The 19,340-nt window shown below is 38.4% G+C and overlaps 1 protein-coding gene across 1 annotated transcript; it reads left to right on the forward strand.

Moving 5' to 3' along the window:
* The first annotated feature begins 1,730 nt into the window (after positions 1-1,730).
* On the forward strand, positions 1,731-17,789 carry LOC109059497 (LIM and SH3 domain protein 1-like). The gene is made up of 7 exons (XM_019076695.2): positions 1,731-2,127; positions 5,443-5,537; positions 12,702-12,786; positions 14,245-14,352; positions 15,999-16,089; positions 16,175-16,272; positions 16,350-17,789. Exons 1-7 carry the CDS (start codon positions 1,810-1,812, stop codon positions 16,521-16,523), a joined length of 969 nt encoding a protein of 322 aa, XP_018932240.2. The 5' UTR covers positions 1,731-1,809; the 3' UTR covers positions 16,524-17,789.
* The last annotated feature ends 1,551 nt before the right edge of the window (positions 17,790-19,340 follow it).

Here is a 19,340-nt window from a genome sequence, read left to right on the forward strand (position 1 = left end):
TGGGTTGCTTTTGCTGTATATTTTTGGTCATCGTCCATTGTTACTATGAAGAACCGCCCATTAAACTTTGCTGCATTTGAATCTGGGCAGATATATCCCTATACACTTCAGAATTCATCCGGCTGCTTCGGTCCTCTGTCACGTCATCACTAAACACCAGTAACCCAGTGCCACTGGAAGCCATGCTCATGCCATCACACTGCTCCACCATATTTCACAGATGATGTTGTATGCTTTGGATCATGAGCTGTTCCAAGCCTTCTCCATACTTTCTTAAAATTTCATCCATCCAAAGAATGCTTTTCCAGAAGAGGTATGGCTTTTGTAGATGTTTTTTGGCAAAGTCTAATCTGGCCTTATTTGCACCTTGTGGTGAACCCTCTGTATTTGCTGTGGTGAAGTCTTCTCTTGATCGTAGACTTTGACAGTGACATGCTTACCTCCTGGAGAGTGTTCTTCTCTTGGTTGGATGTTGTGAAAGGGTTTTCTTTACCATGTAGAGGATCCTCCGATCACTGTTGTCCTCCGCGGACTTCCAGGCCTTTTTATGTTTCTGAGCTCCCCGGTTCTTTTTTTCTGAGAATGTATTAAACTGTTGATTTGGCCTTATGTTCCTGCTCTCTGATGGATTTGTTTTGTTTTTGAAGCCTAACAATGGTCTGTTTCACTTGTATGGAGAGATCCTTTGACCACATGATGTGGGTTCACAGCAACAGCTTCCAAATGCAAATGGAACACTTAGAATCTTAAAAACTCCAGATCTTTTACCTGCTTAATTGATGTTGATAAAACGAAGGAATAGCCCACACCTGTCCATGAAATGGCTTTTGAGTCAACTTGGTCCCTTGAAAAAGGGGGGAGGGACATATAAAAGAGCTGTAATTACTTAACCTTTCCTCCAATTGTGATGTGGATACCTTCAAATCAAAGCTCAAAGTGTGCACTTTAAGCCCGTAACTGTAACTTGATTATATTCTGGTCAGCAGGTAAAATAATAAAAATTGTACCTGTGTCCAAATATATGGACCTGACTGTTTATCATTGAATGTCTATCGGTGTTGTGCTCGTGCATTCACACATTTAGCCAACAGCTATAACAAAAATACACTGCAATTGAAATTTTAGTTTGGAGACAAGACACTTTTGTCTAATAGCTTCTAAACCTTTCAGTTACTGAGATGAAGCCATTGTGACGATCCCTGTGTGACAACTAGCCCCACTCTCCCCCACAACAGGAAGATGCAAATGAAAACATACTCTGTGAGCAATACCCACATCTACTGAACCGTGAGTATGACAAAAACACAAAACAGATTTCAATCGGATGAGATAAACAGTCATGTAGGCCTTCTTGCGCCGTGCTGCACATATATGCTATATATAGCCACCAGGTATCGCTCGAACAAAGGGCGACACAAACCAACTCTGCGCTCAAGTATTTCTGGCGCATCCGATTCGAAACCGAAACAATGGTGTGTTTCACTGCTTTGGATAGAATTTGAACGACATGTGTGAAAACTGATTTACATGTACAAACACCAGCAAAGACTGATGGTGATCAAAGTGTTGTTTCAGTTTTACTCAAAGTTTGAACACGCTGAACGCACATTATGTAAAAACACTTTGTTATCGCTGTTTATTCTAGAAGGTGATAGTTTGACTAAATAGGCAGTGCGAGGGCAGGTACACTCCCAATATGCCCATCACTAAACATCCGCTTGATGATTGTGGGTTCAAAACAGCTCAAACCGAAGCTAAACGCAAGATTAGATCAGCTTTAGTCATTTAACTCATTAGCATTCTTTTCGAATGCTCAAGAATTCTAGAAATACTCGACAGAGAGAGAAAGAAAGTCTTCCGCGGAGTGCCCTTGCACGGGCGCGCGCAGCAGGACACAGCGGCAGTGCGTGCGCGCGCCTTCCGCGTCTGATTGGTTCGCTGACAGTCAGTCAGCGGTGCGAACCGGACTTCATCAACGGACAGCGATCGGTATCAACCCAAACAGTGCTCTGCGGACCGGCTCCTCGTCTCGTTCCGTCGCCGTACAACTCCTCCGAAATGAATCCACTGTGTAGTAGATGTGACCGAGTGGTGTATCCCACGGAAAAAGTGAATTGCCTTGACAAGGTAAGGCTAAGCGAAACTTAGCATTCGCTAGCAAAGCTTAACGTTACACCTCTGGCTGTGAGGATGGGGTTCATATATATGGATTTGTTTGTGTAGAACAATTTTTGTATTTTTTTTTTTTAATGTGGCTTAAAAGAGACCGTTTCCGATGACTGTTTGAGAATGTGGGCAGAGCGGAAACGCGTAACGTTAAGCGAACGGGCTAGCGATGAAAAAGCCTCGATTGTGATAACTTCACAGCACGCTACAAGTTGTCTATCGTTTATTCGTTCCTCTCGGTGCGAATGTCGTGTGATATCGACGGGAATGCGCGGCGGGAGTCGTTATTTCTCAAACCAACGCTTGTTCTTGGCCTCGGTCGCGAGGAGGAGGAGGTTTGTTTATGACGTGTCAGTCTGTCCTGTGGGCGACATGGACGGACCCAAAACAGCCCAAGTCATGTCAAAAGCTAACGTGGATGTTGTGCTCTTGTAACAGCAGCCCCAAAACGGGTTGATACGATCTCGCCTGTTTTGCAGATGTGCAACTTCGAGGGTGTATAACGCTGAGGCCTGTTAAAAAAAAAAAATACATGCGATTTTTGGGAAAATGTTACATGCCATGTTGAAATCTCACCCTAACGTTTGCATGATGTGCACATCTAGCGTGTTTACCAACTGGGCAGAGGAAGTGTTGCTCCTCGACACGCTTGTGAAACGCTTTCTATTCAGACCCCACCCCCTCTTAACCCATATCCTCGTCGATCTCGGTCCGAGCGTGGCGAAATCTTGAGTTTTGAATTGCTTTAGATGCTCCAGAGGGTGGGGTCGCCTGCTTTTATTTTCATGCAGCGCAAGTATTTGCGAGGGAAAGAAACTGGGGCGGAGTGATAACGCGAGTCATAGGCGTTAAGAGCACACTCATCGATTGGCCTTGAACGAAGCAGCTTGAGCAATGACTGTACAGACCTGAATGAGACGTGTAATGTGTTTAAGAATAAACGTGGGGGCGTCTGATGGCACACCTCCCACAGATTCTGTCACAAACAGCAATGACCCCACACACGTACACAAGTTAGTTCCCATTCATTGCCTGGAGGAGAGGCCTCGCGCGCGCATGTCGCTTCACACTGTCGTTTTGTTGAGGCATGCCGATGCTGCGCTCAGCTTGAAGAGAGGGCAGCCATCGCTTATCATTCTGCTTCAGTGCTTGAGCTCATCAGCTGTCACTCAGAAGAACGGTGTCTGTGACATTTTAAGAGAGAGTGCCCCCCCAAAATGAATATTAACTCATCCTTGTGGTGTCCAATCCAGTAGGATGTTTGGTGTGGCACACAGAAAGAGAAGTTTAGCACAATGACCTGACGGCCCTTTTCCAGACAATGGAAGTAGATAATGAATATCAAACTTCAAAATGAAAAACATCTTAAAATATTAACCTAGGTCAGTAAGATTATTTTTTTAGTTTGTTAGAGATTAATAATTTTATTCAGCTAGGCATTTAATTGATCAAAAATGGTAGTAATAACATTTTAAAATGCTACAAAATATTTCCATTAAAAACTGTTCTTTTGAACTTTCTTTTCATCAATGAATCCTTTTTTTTGCACAAAAATATTAAGCAGCCTAATTGTTTTAACTTTGGTAATGAAAATAAATGTTTCTGGAGCATGGAATAAGTATATTAGAATGATTTCTAAAAAGGATCGTGTGAGTAATGATGCTGAATTCATTCAGGTTTATCACAGGAATAAATGACATTAAAGAAATTAATAAACTAGAAAACAGTTATATATTACAGTTAATATTTCACAGTATTACTTTGTATTTACTGTATTTTTGAATAAATAAATGCAGCATTGGTGAGCATAAGATAAAACATTGTACTGACCCTCGAATGGTAGTGTAACTAAATATCAAATTTACACAGTAGTGCATTTATGAGTAAACTGTATTAGTGGCTTTAAAGCAGATGTTTTTAGTTTAATGCAAAGATGCTGCCAAGCCGAACAGCATGAAATAAAGATCATTGCAGAAAAAGTTTGATATCATATACGGTGTGCTACAAATAACCATTGTCACTTTCAAGGACTTGATTGGCAATTTTGCATAATGCTTTGTATTTATCCATCTGTAAAACACTGTGCGCTATACTATTGTAAGCTAATTTTAGTGTGTAGTCTATAGATAGAATATGCCATTAATTATTCCATTGTAATACATCAGAAAACTCTTATACCTCTCTACAGAGCTTTCCTCGTGTGCTTCTTCTGGTTGGTTTTCTTATAGTTTCCCTGCTGCTTCACTTCTAAACTGTTAGCAACAGACTAGATGCCTAAAAAAGCATTTTGAAGTATATGAGTGGAGATGGGGGAGGGGGGTTAGTTATTTTTGGTTATGAACGGATTCTCTGCTCAGTCTTTGCTAGCAGCTTCCTCTCCCTGGTAGTGCTGTATAGATGCATCATTTTGTTACTCATGCACATGTGTTCAAACTACTACATTCCAGCTGACTGGTAAGAAAGTGTTGGATATAGAAAGAAAGACAAAAATACCCTCTAAATTATAGGCATTTCAGCATGCATGACTGGCTGCATAGATGGAATGTAGGGTAGCGGGTCAGGTCAGTCCCCCCAGTCCATTTTCTCTCTGTGTGTGTGTGTGTGTGTGTGTGTGTGTGTGTGTGTGTGTGTGTGTGTGGTCTCTTATCACTGAAACACTCCCATGGTCAACATTAACTAAGGAAGCTGGTAATCAAAGTCTAGCATAAATTGCAGCTGCATACTTTAGTGTATAGCTTTTGAAGGCCAGTGTCTCAGTCTGGGTGTTTCCCAGAATTTGTTGTTTAGTTGTGGATCATTCTTTCTGTTTTTTTTTCCTTATGTTGCAAGAAGCTGGGAAAATGGTGATGTAACTCAGTTAGTAACCACTTGACAACCAGTGTGATCCAGATGGGTGTATATAAAATGTCTGTGCCAGAAAGTCTTTAAAACAGATGCATTCACAGAAAAAAAAACATGTATTTACTTTAAATGGACATAACCTCAAGTTGGTTTTCTTGTTTGACACACAAGGTGCCGGTTCCTCTTTTTCTTTCCAAGTGCTTTCAAAGAACAAGCAAGCCATTGTTTTTTGTATGTAATCCCGAGAGTGAACTGACTGTGTAACGGCCAAAGTGACTGAGTTAGCAACGCTCTGGGATCTGAAATGGCTTCATGTCATTTGCTCTTTTTATCTTTCCCAAGTCAGTTGCAGACAATTTCCCTATTTCTTTTGCATACACCTCCCAATACAAACACAATTTAAAGCTTTAATCACTCTGTATCTTTCTCTTTCAGTACTGGCATAAAGGATGCTTTAGCTGTGAAGTCTGTAAGATGACTCTAAACATGAAGAACTACAAAGGCTTTGAGAAGAGACCATACTGTAATGCGTAAGTATCTCTGCTCTGTGAGTTTTGTGTGAAAAAGTGAAAGTGACGTGACATACAGCCAGGTATGGTGACCCATACTCGGAATTCGTGCTCTGCTTTTAACCCATCCAAAGTACACACAGCAGTGAACACACACACACACACACACACGGAGCAGTGGGCAGCCATTTATGCTGCGGCGCCCGGGGAGCAGTTGGGGGTACAGTGTCTTGCTCAAGGGCACCTCAGTCGTGGTATTGAAGGTGGAGAGAGCACTGTACATTCCCTCCACCCAACCTACAATTCCTGCCGACCCGAGACTCAAACTCACAACCCTTGGGTTGCAAGTTCAACACTCTGACGGTTAGGCCACGACTTCCCCAATGTGTGTGTTATATCTCTGCTTTTATTATGTGTTAGCTTTTTTGCTACATATTCCTCAAGTTACCGTGAAATAAATGTTATTTTATTATGTTTCTATGTTACTGGTGTGTTTTACTTGGAAATATGTCATAATACAAAAATAAATTCACTGTGGCTTTAAAGTCACAAGCTGCATCCGGACTTGCATACTGTCTAGTAGGTGCTGTATTACTTCACAACCATAAAAAGTACATTTTATTTAGTATGAATAAAATATGGACTTGCTACATCCACCATGTTGCTAGTGTCACATGACCTACCAGTTGCAGTTGCAACTCCTCAAAGTAATAAGCCTAAATCATCCAGGTGCTTTTTGTCTATTAAGAACATAATATTAGGAATTCGGACCCATTATGCTTTTCCCATTTTTCATCCAGTATGGACGTAGGCATATTTGGCTGCAGCAACGGTCAATAGCCATTTGCAACCCTATTTTAGTGAAGATATTCAACAAGAAAAAATTAGATGTGTACAAAGGGGTTGATGTATTGGGAATTAATCAGTTTATTAAAATGGAGCCAGATAAAATGCAAGGTTTCTAAAACAATGTCTGTTTGACAAATGGCTAACTGTTTCCAGTAACTGGCTTGGCTTAAATGATGTAAGTGGGAAAAAGAGTGTCTCAGAAGAGGAAGTTAGTACATTTTGAAGATTCAAAGATAGACACTTGTCTTTTAAATGGTGAATGCACTGACAAATCTTTCGCAATAAGACAAGAAACATGCATTTAGAAAGCAAACAGAGCCTATTTTGATATAATGTTATACTTTAATTGTTTCTGATTGTTCTTTGTCTCCGTTAGTGTTAGTTGATCATGGAAAGGTCATGTCTGCGAACACAGTAGCTGACTTGTGCATGCATTCGGTCGAAGGCTATTGGAGGGAAATTCCTATTTTCAAAACAATGACCCATACATGCATACACAAATGAGTTAACTTCTCTGGAATCCACTTCTGATCACTAATAGTTTTGCGAGTCCGATACCTCGGCTATACCATTTATATTTTTAAAATGTTACCATTCATACTTCAAGTTGAAGTGTTTTAACGCAGACCACCAGGCCTGGCATGCTGTTTTGACATGGCTAGAGTACGTTAATAAAGTCTCGATGACCAGCTGGCATACAAAATATGCAAATGTATCCCTTTTGTGAGTGCCAGTGTATCTCAAGGTCCTTATTTCTCACTCTCACACACTTCTGTAATACACCAAGGGATTTTAGTCTTTATTTAGCAAATGATTTACGTCTGCCCTTCTGTCTAGATCTGCTTCTTCCACTGTTTACTCAGTCCTTATTACGAAGATAATCTGAGCAAGTGACCATGGCAAAGTAATTTCCTCTTGCACCCAACAGATAAAGGCCTGTTTGCTTCTCAGAGTGATGGTCTGATGACACGTCCACCGGAAGTAAAAAACATCTGATTGGATTACGTTGGGATTGTTTGTTAACCCTCAAAGACCGAGACAGCCATCCGTGGCTAAAAAATAACTATTGTTCTTAAATGTTTAATAACTTTTTGAATAGCTAATCCTATCTGAATGCTTTAAAAAGTGTTGGGGAAAAAAAGAAAAACTTTTTGGAGATATCTCATTCATCTTATTTGGATATTCAGAGGCTCTGTAGTATACGTGATTATGTCATCACATTTTGATAACATTGATTCGTCAGAAGAAACCAATGCATTTCGTTCCTCTGAGCCAAACAGGAACAATTATTGACGCTCAGTCCCACACATGTGCCCAGATTGGTTCAGACTGTCCCTTATTCAACCAATACACATAGGGTTTGGTCTTTTGAACCACCATTTAGGATTTTTCATTGGAAATTTTAACCAGTGCAAAGTGGAAGTAAAGTCTGTCATGCGTGCATGAAAACAACACAAAATAACACATTTGCATGAGAGACCTCTCTAAAAAGCACAGAAAAACACGCGACTGAGTACTTCAATATAAAACAAACCAAAAAAAAGGATGAAACAGCGGTACATATCGGATAAAGCACTGGAATTTATGTCTTCGTGTCGCTAGGCGATGTTCCAGTAAAATCAATTCGGACGCAGAGTACAGCCATCGGATTGATCATTTATTCTATGTATATTTTGTAAATAATTCTTACTTAGTTCGTAAAGATCATTTTCACTATTTTTTTTTCTGTTGCACTCTGTATATTTCTCACTCATTTTGTATGTAGTTTGTGAACCATTTGCACTGTTTGTATATTTGTTGCAGAAGACAATTTGTTTTCACTAAATAGCTGCACGGTTTGTGTTTGTTGTTCATACTCAGACTGAAAATATATTTTTCTTTTTTTTTTTTACCATGTTTTGTTATTATACAACACTGATTCAATTTTCTTTACTCCCTAAATGTTTTGTGGACACATTTATATTGTTAGTAAACTAAATAGACAATCGCCTATAACAATATTGTAATAAATGGCTATTACTTGCTTGGGGAATGTTATATGTAGACACAATTTTATTTGGAAGTGTAAATCACCCAGATGCAACTTTCTAAAGAAAACAATCCAAACTTCAGGAGTTTCTGTTTGAGTACACAGTAAAAAATGCCCAATTGTTGCTTGCATTTTTCTTAAAATTCTGGAAATTCATTAATTCTTAGTTAAAGGGGTCATATGATGCTTTTTTTAAAGATCATTATCTTGTGTATTTGGTGTAACAGAATATGTTGACATATTTTAATGTTCATAAAACACATTATTTTTCAAATACTGTACATTATTGTAGGTCCTCTATGCCCCGCCTCTCTTAAATGCGTTGTTTTCTACAAAGCCCCTCCTTCCGACAAGTGCAGTCTGCTCTGATTGGCCTGTTGACCCAGTGCATTGTGATTTGCCGAACACCGCAAGCACTTGTCGAAATGTAATGCCCCATTCCATAATCGTGAGCTTCATCTTTCAAAATAAATGTAAAGACAGTTAATAATGTCCTTAGTTTTAACATCAGTTCAAGCCCAAAAGGGGAACAGAGTCGTGTGACAGACACAGTGATGATGCTCGTATGTGTATGCAGTGCACAAGCCACGGGTGGTTAAGACAGCTGACTCTGTGATGTGACCCAGTCTCTCTCTCTCACACACACGCGCACACACACACACGATGTGCAAAACTCTGCATTTGAACATTCAATAGCAAATACTTAAACTAATAACAAAACATACATACAGTAGCTGATTCAGAAGCGCCAGATTGTCGTAGCAAAGTCAGAATTACTTTCTCTCCTAGGTTCACGAAACGGTCGTCCATAAAATGCTGTTTTGTTGTAAGTAATCTTAAAGCCTCCTAAATGCATCTACTGTTGGAAGGTCAAATAAAGTGCTTTTGCTTTCGTCTAGATACACACAGCGTCTCCCTGACATGGCTGCTTCAACTGCGGTTACTGAAACCACGCCTTCTTTCTTTGCGTGAACATTTGGGTGGCGTTACGCAAATATTTCCACATCGTGACCATAGACTGTATAAAAACATGGACCTAGTGTCAGTGACGTCACCCATAGACTTCTGAAGAGCGTTTTTGAAGCTCAAAGTGTGCAGAGCGGGCCGTCGCCATCTTGGTAGCGTGTCACCGTGCGACTCTCCCGGATAATAGAAAATGGGTAAAAAGGCGGGAGCTTTATGCTGAAGCCACGCCCACCTATGAAGAGCGTTTTGTCAGCAGCGGCAATCCACCTGTCACTCAAGTGGCCACGCCCTTAATTATGCAGAACTTTAAGGCTTAATATAATTTAAACGGATGAGTTATAAAAAAATTCACCCCCCTCACAGTTGTCATGAAGGGCAAAATTAGCTATATAGACCAAAATAATTTTTTTTGCAACAGGCTGTAGACATGTTTTTCTGCTGTAAAGTTGGGTATTTTAACATGGGGAGTCTATGGGACTGACTCCCTTTTGCAGTCCAGCCTCAAGCGGCCAGTTGACCATGTTTTTTTCTGCTGTAATGTTTGTTGTTTTAACGTGGGGGGTCTGTAGGTTTGATCTCGGTTTCCTTGTTGACATGTGGGGGCGTGTTTGAATGAGCCATTTTAGGGGGGCGTGGCAGAGTCTTAACTTTTATAAAGAATATCTTTTTGGAATTGAGACTTTAGTCTTTGCAACTTCAGGGATCTTATCTATTCACGAAACAGCTTGTAACACTCCAAAGAGAAAGGAAAACTTGAAATCGCATCATATGACCTCTTTAAAACAAAAGGAAAATTGGGACTTTAAATTAGCTAGACTGAAACTTCCAGTTCTCCTGTTTATAATGATATATGACACTTGATGCTGACTACTAGAATAGGTCTTAAAAACAAAGAAAAGTGCAGGCGTGTCAGGTGCCCCAAAACTGTTCTAGGTCTTTAAGGGTTAACTGATATTAACACAGAAATCAGCCTGGATTCTTGACTGGCATTTATCTGTTTATGTTTGTTTTCCTCTCTGTATCTGTATTTTGAGTTTGAGCTAACTACATTTCTTAGGCAAAAATAAAAATTGTGTTTTGGACTGCCAGCCTTAGGCAAAAATATTATTAGCTGCAAATGGTAATCAGCAGATCTCAGCACTCAACAATACATAATTTCACTGATGGTGCAGTCAGGTCAGGTGCTTATATTTGTATTTTTACTTGCCCGGACAGTTTTTATTCTCTTTAACACTGGGCCCATCACAAAAAGTGTTTTCTTAGCCTGTTATGCAGTGATTGCTAATATTTAATTTTAGTTGCTATTAAATATAATTTACAGTGCTGAAATGTAACTTGATCCAACATCATGTTAGTTAGCTAGATAAGATAGCTTTACGTTGATCATATAAAACTGCAGAAATTGCAACAGCGGTGTTTAACGCATCACACCAAACCGAATGTGTATGTTTTGTGTGTCCAGCTTAATGTTACATATGTACATGATCAACAAATGAAATGTCAATGCAGCACTGGCCCAACAGGGCAAGTGACCGTCCCATCAACTGGACCGAAACACTCACACACTCAGTGTTTAGTTTATTTAATGTAGTTATAGCTTATTTAAATCATTTTTGTTAAATTAAATGAAGCTAAAATTAGGTACAATTTGAATATTAGATGAAAACGCATGAGAACTAGAAATAAAATCGTTTTAAAGTACAAAAATTACTAAAAAGTATATAAATTTTTTTTTTTTAAGCAATACAAATTACAAAATTATATAACAAAATTGCTAAAACTTCAAGTACCAGTATTGGTTATCAATCTAAAAAAAAAAAAAGTTGTTTGTTTCTATAATATTATGAACCTGATATTTTGAACCTGATTTATAGGCCACTACCTGAATTTTGTGAAGTCTTTGGCAGGGCTTTTTGAGGTAGTGCTGGATCAGTCTATATTTGGTTTACAGAGCATGTGTTGTTTTATGTGGAGGTTGCCTGCAGCAACACAGCATCTGTGTACTATACGGAGGTTTACCAAGCAGACAGGGTGTCCTGTGGTAACCAGAAATAGATGCGTTTTGATTGGCTCAGTTGTTTTGGCGTTAATATGATTTATCTGAATTCTGAATCAGCCCTGTTAAATCCTTTTGTGGCACACTATATGTTGTCATATGGGTACACGATTAACTAACTGTAGTTAAAAGATTATGGCTGTATTTCAAAATGATTACAACTTTACCAAATATATCGGTTAAAGTGCCCCTATTATGGGTAATGAAAGGTTCATATTTTGATTTTGGGAGTCCCAAACAACAGGTCGACATGCATGCAATGTCAAAAAACACTTTCATTGTCTTATGCATATATTTTTACCTTATTTGCTAAACGACTCCCAAACGATTAATTTAATAAATAATTTTTCCAAACCCCTCCTTTGCGTGACGCTAATCTGTGGTGATTGGTCGATTGGTCTCATTTTCATTTCATCATGAGTCTGTAATGCCTGATAAAGCTGCGTTTGTGAGCACAGTGCTGCTTTGTGTACAATGTTACCGGGGAAACCGCTATTTTTACTGCTCCAAAAGCAGCACCTAGTTGCAAAAAAACTAATTTGCATTTTCATTCAGACCAACGAAAAGACCAACAAGTGGGCGAGCAATCTGTTAATATTTCATGTTGACGTCAACACTAAACAGCTTGGGATTCGTTTTAAAAACGACTCGTTTCAATGATTCAGAGTCGACTCTTCCTTTATAGAGACAATAACTTTATACACGGTGCGCTTTCAGATTTAAACCTTTGCAGCATGTTTTCATTCACTTAGAGCTGTTACACACTGCATGAAAGGTAATTTTCAAAAATCCATAATAGGGGCACTTTAATTGTAATTTGTATTCTCTGTTGTACAGTTGTTATATCTGGCACTCTAATTGTGTGTTGCGTTGGATGATTGTGGTTAGGTTTGTCACTGTCATGCTAATTTTGTTTTGCATTGGTCTGTGAAAATAGGACAAATATGCTGCCTTGTTTACACAAGGCTCAAGTTACACTTCTGCGTCTTCACTTTCCCCACACAGATCAGCGATAAGCAAATGTGGACATTTACCTTCACAGTCACTAATTCATGATCTTTGTCTTTAGCAGTAAGTAACACGGATAAAAAAGCGTCCTGATAACCTTGATAAGTCATTGACATGAAAAGCCCCTTATTATAAAATAAAATTAACCCAAATAGTTCATGCATTAAAGGTTTTGGTGACTGGCAAAAATAATGTTGGTTATTCAACTAGGAGAAATACTGAGATGTTAGTTGCAAATCTGGATTTTGAGTGCTGATGTTAACTGTGTGTATTTCAGACACTATCCGAAGACGTCATTCACCAGTGTTGCTGACACTCCGGAGAACCTGCGCCTGAAACAGCAAAGCAAGATGCAGAGCCAGGTATGTCACGCTAGCATTCGTATATGCTCTAATCACTCTAATCGATTCCTTGTTTTTGTATGTTTCTTTGGCATTAGTCAAGGCTCTCCTAAGCATGAAATAATACTAAAAGATTGCTTAAATAAAGTCGTGATCATCTCCCAGAGCTCCCTTGATTCTTTCAAACCCTGGTGCATTTGCTTTCATCTTACGTCATCACGAAGGTGTACGGCGCATATAGAAAACAGAACACGGGTGAATATATTGTATTTTTTTTTATTAATTTGGTGTTATTATGTGCAGCAAAGTGAACAACACTTGCTTTACTGTATGTGCTTCACATGAACTGTTTTGAGGAGACTCTGATTGTAGTCACTGTATCCAAGGTAAATCATCTCCACTGTCATCTCTTACAAGTGCTTTGTTAAACTAATGACATTGTCATTGGCCAAAACACATTTGTGTGTCACTTTACTTCCTGATCAAGCGCACACCCGAGTCACGCGAACCACGCCTCAGTTCCACTGCAACCAAACTCAGACCATCTTCTTCAGGTAGTCTCATGTTTGGTGCCCCGGTAACAGCTTTCACATGACCATTTTTTTTTCATGTGAACCTTGCCCTGTTTCGAACTAAAATGCTAGTGTGAAAACCCCCCAAAACACAACACTGCTCTTGTGTGAGTTATAACTATGTGGAGCTCATAACATTTTGATGTGTTATGACCTTTTAAAACATTAGATGCACAAATCCCATGTTTTTTAGCGAGAACTATTAGATCTATCTAATAGACTGTTATCTAAGCAACAATTAAAATCCAAAAATCATGACATTTTATCCTATTTTCTCCATTATTACAAATATTTTTGTGTTGACTGCATTAGTAAAGATAAACCATTAAAGCCTGCTATCTGTGTTTCTGTCAGAAAAAAAGGAACTAGGAAATATTTAATTTATGGGGAATAAAAGTTTATCAGTAGCGGTAAATCAACATTTGTTCACAAACTAGCCCCTACTGTATAACAGCTTCACTGAGACTAGTTTGCAACGTTTCTTGTAACATTATACTCATTTTATTGTATGATTATTTTTGTTTATTTATGTATATCATTTACCAATTTTTTATTGATAGCTAATCACAAAATCACACAAATCAGGGTTTTCAACTGTATTTAGACCCAAAGAGAATGAATAAAATTAATATAAAATGAAATGGCTCATAAAGTTGAGTATAAACATTTTTGAAATGTCATGCACCTGCTTTCAGTGACCATTCATTAAAAAAGAAAAAGGAAGACTTTATAAGAGTTTGAGGGCCTTTGTACCCTGTGGAAAGTGGAAAATAGCAAATGTTATGATTATCCATTAACTGAACTTCATAAATGCTGGTGTAAAAGGAGGGAACCTGTTAAACACGTAATGAACAATTATGATTAATTGGATATTTGTTACTAAATTCTGTGTGTGTTTGTGTTGCAGGTGCTCTACAAGGAGGAATTTGAGAAGAACAAAGGAAAGGGCTTCAGCGTTGTGTCTGATACACCAGAGTTGCAGAGAATCAAGAAAACACAAGACCAAATCAGCAACGTAGGTCCAACACCTGTGAATTTCTCTCTTTGACATATTACTCACTTTTCTGTGCTTCATATTTGCTCTTTGCTTTTTGTCTTGTACCTCCCAAACTATTACTCTCCAGCAAACAGAAAGATACACAGTTTATCTATCGTAATCTCCTCTCATTGTTTAGTAATGAATTGTTAACAAGAAATAAGAATTATTTGACTTTAATGAAGCACTTGTTTAGTCTCACCCTTCCTCTTTGTCTTTCACACCACACCTGTTCACTGAAGTATCTATCTGAGCTGGTTGCCTGGTAACATTTATGTCCCCTAACTTCCTTTTTGCGATGTCATTTCCTGTCGGTATGAAAGCAAGATGCTACTCCATTTTCTGGCTCAGGAGACACCTTCTGGATGATGCAGGAATTACTATTAGATGTCACCCTGGCTCAGAATAAAGTTTAATTAAATTAAAATGTTTTGCTGAAACCACCACTTTACAAACCACTCAGGACTGTTTTCTAAATGGTTTAATTATGAGAGAGCACTGCATCGCTATGCTTCATGCATTCTGTTTTTTTCTTCCTGACCTCAGTTTCCTGCAGTTAATTTAGTCTGAACCGCTAACCCAAAGAGCCTGCCACTGAGGAAATAAAAAACTCAGTTTGATGGTGTCTATAAAAGGACAGCACTGATGATGTCTTCATTGTGCTCTATGATTGATTTTAGTACACTGCCAATGAAGTTATCATATACTATTATTCAAAAGTTTGGGGTCAGATTTTTTTTTTCTTCTTTTTCAGCAAGGGTGTGATAAAAAGTGACAGTACATAATATTATAGAAATATTAATGTATCAAAGAATCCTAAAAAGTGTAATGTTTTTGACAAAAATATTAAGCAGCACAACTGTTTTAACATTAAAAAATGATAAGAAAGGAATCTTAAGCCACAAATCAGTAAATTTGTGACTATGAAAACTGAAAACTGAAATATGCTGAAAATTCTGCTTTGCATCACAGGAATAAATTACATTTTGAAATGTATTCAAATACAAAACTTTCCTTTTAAATTGTAATACATTTTTGTAAAATTTATGTTTTTACATTGTTTTTGATCAAATAAGTGCAGCGTTGTTGAGCATAAGCTTGAAAAACAAAGTCTTACAGACTCCAAACTTGCATGATTACCTTTGGAAAAATACCAACTTGCATAATAGATACGTATTATAATATCAGTTTAACATGTTTTAATCACATAAACTACATTTATTTGTGCTTGTATTGGTATTTTTTTCTGATGGCCCGATTGGGACAGTAGTTCATTTTTTATCCTTGCCCTGCCAACATTTTAACTAGCTTTATTACACTAGATACATTACATAATACATTACAAAGTATTATAAAAATGCATCATTTTATATTGTATGTGTCATAAAAATGTAATTAAAATATTTCACCTTTGTTTTACAAACAAATACTTTGCTGACAATTTTACAGCCATTATCTTATACACTTTTTCATTGGAAATTGTCACATGTTGCGTATGTTTATAATATTCAGCAGCTTCAAGACATCTGCTCCTTACAACAAATAATTCTCACAGTTCACACAAAACGAATGTTAATGTTTGCACGTCTGTTTTTTCACACTGTGTATGTCTCTGTGTGTTTTAGATCAAGTACCATGAGGATTTTGAGAAGAGCCGGATGGGAGGGGAAGGCCCACCTCTGCACCCACAAACACCTCACCAAAACACAGCTCCAGGTTTGCTTGTTGTCTGTTCTTCTGGAAAATCATGAACATCTCAATTTCACATGGGCCATAAAATAATCACATTTTTCTCTGGTAGCATATCAGCCCTCGGCAGCATCTCAGAACTATCACTATGAGCCCGAGCCTGTGCCTGTGCGTCAGGCCGCTGCCGCTGCCCCTCCTCCCAGCTCTGGGGTAATAAACTCTCTCATACACACTGTCCTACACACTCCTTCTTTTCAAGCCCTTACAGTCGTCTGTGTGTGTTGCAGAAGCGCTACCGAGCAGTGTATGACTACACCGCAGCTGATGAGGACGAGGTGTCGTTCCTGGATGGCGACATGATCCTGGATGTGCAGCAGATCGATGAGGGATGGATGTACGGAAGAGTGGAGCGCACCGGCCAGCAGGGGATGCTGCCGGCTAACTATGTAGAGGCCATGTGAACATGCATAGAGAAAGTGCGAAGGGAGGAAAAAAAAAAAAGGGGGTTGCGGCAGAAAGACGCAGATGATTAGCCGAGTGCCATCTCACCTTTCAAGATCTCATCTTTTTCCTCTTCTTTTCCTGCACTAACTGTCCTATCAGAGGTCGGCCTCTATGACCCGGTTATGATCCAAAACAAACATAGTTCAGTACGTAATCATACACGGCAACAGCGCATACACGCACTCGCATAAATAGTGAATGATTTACTACTTCCACCCATCTTTTTCTCTCTGTCTATTGCTTTTGCTGTCTATCTGTCTGACTGTTTGTCTTTTTAGTAAGTGTTTCCTCAGTCCTGGAAAGGTGCTGTCACAAGTGGCGCTTAAGTCTTAACAAGACTCTCATACACCAACCTTCAAAACACATGATCACACGGGCCTCTGAAATATTTAGGGTCTGCTATAGAGCACTTCGCAGACATCTCAACACACTTATCTTATCAGTTGCTATGACAATTTGTGAAAGAATCTGGTCCGAACTTCAGTTATATAATTTTTTTTTTTTTATTATTATTATTTTTTCTTTCATTGTTTCTTATCTTCTTTGCAGCTTGTAATTGTAATGTATCCAGTACAGTTTCACATCTCATTGGCTGTGGTTCTATGAGTAACAGTTCTTGATCTTGAGACTTCTGGTCATTCCAGATTTCATTCCATACGTCTGACCATTTGCATCATGTGTTGGAACTGGAATCTAGAAAAGGCTCCTCTTTTTCAACTGGACGTTCTTAAAACTGTATGAAAAGGACGGAGCCTTTTGATACTTACATATTCACTTAAGCTCCTTCACATTCCTCTAGCCCTTTACAGAATTACTTCTAATATATGAGTGTCATTTTGTTCTGCAGCTCTTGCTTTTAAAAATGCGAGAAAATAGTGATGTATTTTGTTCTTATTAAAGGGGGAAAAAAAAAGAAACTATATATTCACTTAGCAAGCGAGGAGCAGAACAGCATTGTAGAATAGTGAGAGAAGAGAGGAGCCCAAGCACAATACTGTGGACCATTTTAGCTTTGGATTTTAATCATTCCATTTCGGTTCTGGAACATTCCATGTGCATTGTATCAAACTGTATCTCAGAGCTGTTCTGTAAGACGTTATTGATGTTTTTGTTTTTCCTCATATCATTGCTTATTCTCATTGCCTTGCTGGTATTGTGCAAGACGGAATTTTAATGTCAATTTATCAATATCAGTGGAATAAAAAAATCTATTTGTATACCAATGCAGGCGGTTTGTCAAACGAACGGAGTTTAATGGTATAAGAATGTTTTAGAGCTTAGCATGTATTTCTCTCTAACTGGAAACAATGTTACTGTGCAAAGACTAATGAGATTCTACTGATCATTGTTCTCTAAAATGCCAAAATATAGATGCAGAGAATGATCAAAGTAAGTGTTTTGCTTTCTCAAGACACTATTTTCACTATTGCTACTTCGAAGGTATAATATCTGGGTTACTCATTTGATTTTTACTCTTCTGTAAAACATATTCTCCAGAAATCTGCAGTATCTATATCAGTAATATCCCTGTGTTCCTCCAGTTCTTTACAGCACCCCCTCAAACATCTTATTCTGCACATTATAACATTTCATATTTAAAAAGCTGCTGCATTCAAAGGTTTGGGGTCTGTCAGATTTTTAAATGATTTTGAAAATAATGTCTTATACTCACCAAGACTGCGTTCATTTAATCAAAAATAAAATGAAAACTGTAAGATTGCTAAATATTATTATGATTTAAAATAAGTTTAATTGAATGTATTCCTTTGATGGTAAAGCCTAATTCTCAGCATCATTCCTCAGTCTTAAGTGTCACATGATCCTTCAGAAATCATTCTAATATGATTAGAAACATCATTATCATGTTGAAGCAGTTGTGCTGCTCAATATTAAAGGGATACTCCACCCCAAAATGAAAATTTTGTTATTAATCACTTACCCCCATGTCGTTCCAAACCAGTAAAAGCTTAATTCGTCTTCGGAACACAATATTTTGTATGAAAACCGGGAGGCTTGTGACTGTCCCATTGATTACCAAGTAAATAACACTCTCGAGGTCCAGGAAAGTATGAAAAGCATCGTCAGAATAGTCCATCTGCCATCGGTGATTCAACCGTAACGTTATGAAGCGACAAGAATACTTTTTGTACATGAAGAATACAAAAATAATGACTTTATTCAAGAATTTGTCTCCTCTGTCTATCTCCGCATCACCGTAGCGCTATTTTGGAGAATATGAGCTGAACACAGGCAGCTTACGTTCTTCAGTGTCAGCCGCGCTGTGTTCTTCTGTGTTCGTTCAAATCAAAGCGTAAATACATGTAGAAAACGTATCCTTGTGTCGCGACTGACAGAAGAGCGTAAGCTGCTTGCGTTCAGCAGGTGTTCTCCAAAATGGTGCTACGCTGATGTGGAGAGACACAGAGGAGAGGAATTGTTGAATAAAGTCGTTATTTTTGTTTTCTTTGTGTACAAAAAAGTATTCTCGTCGCTTCATAACATTACGGTTGAACCACTGATGACAGATGGAGTATTCTGACGATGCTTTTCATGCTTTCCTGGACCTTGACACTGTTATTTATTTGGCAGTCTGTGGGACAGTCACAAGCCTCCCGGTTTTCATCCAAAATATCTTAAATTGTGTTCCGAACACGAACAAAGCTTTTACGGATTTAGAACGACATAGGGGTAAGTGATTAATGACAAAATTTCCATTTTGGGGTGAAGTAACCCTTTAAAACATCAATTAATATTACATTATGAATTTCTTTACT

This window comes from Cyprinus carpio, chromosome B3 (assembly GCF_018340385.1).
Source record: "Cyprinus carpio isolate SPL01 chromosome B3, ASM1834038v1, whole genome shotgun sequence".
NCBI lineage: Eukaryota > Metazoa > Chordata > Actinopteri > Cypriniformes > Cyprinidae > Cyprinus > Cyprinus carpio.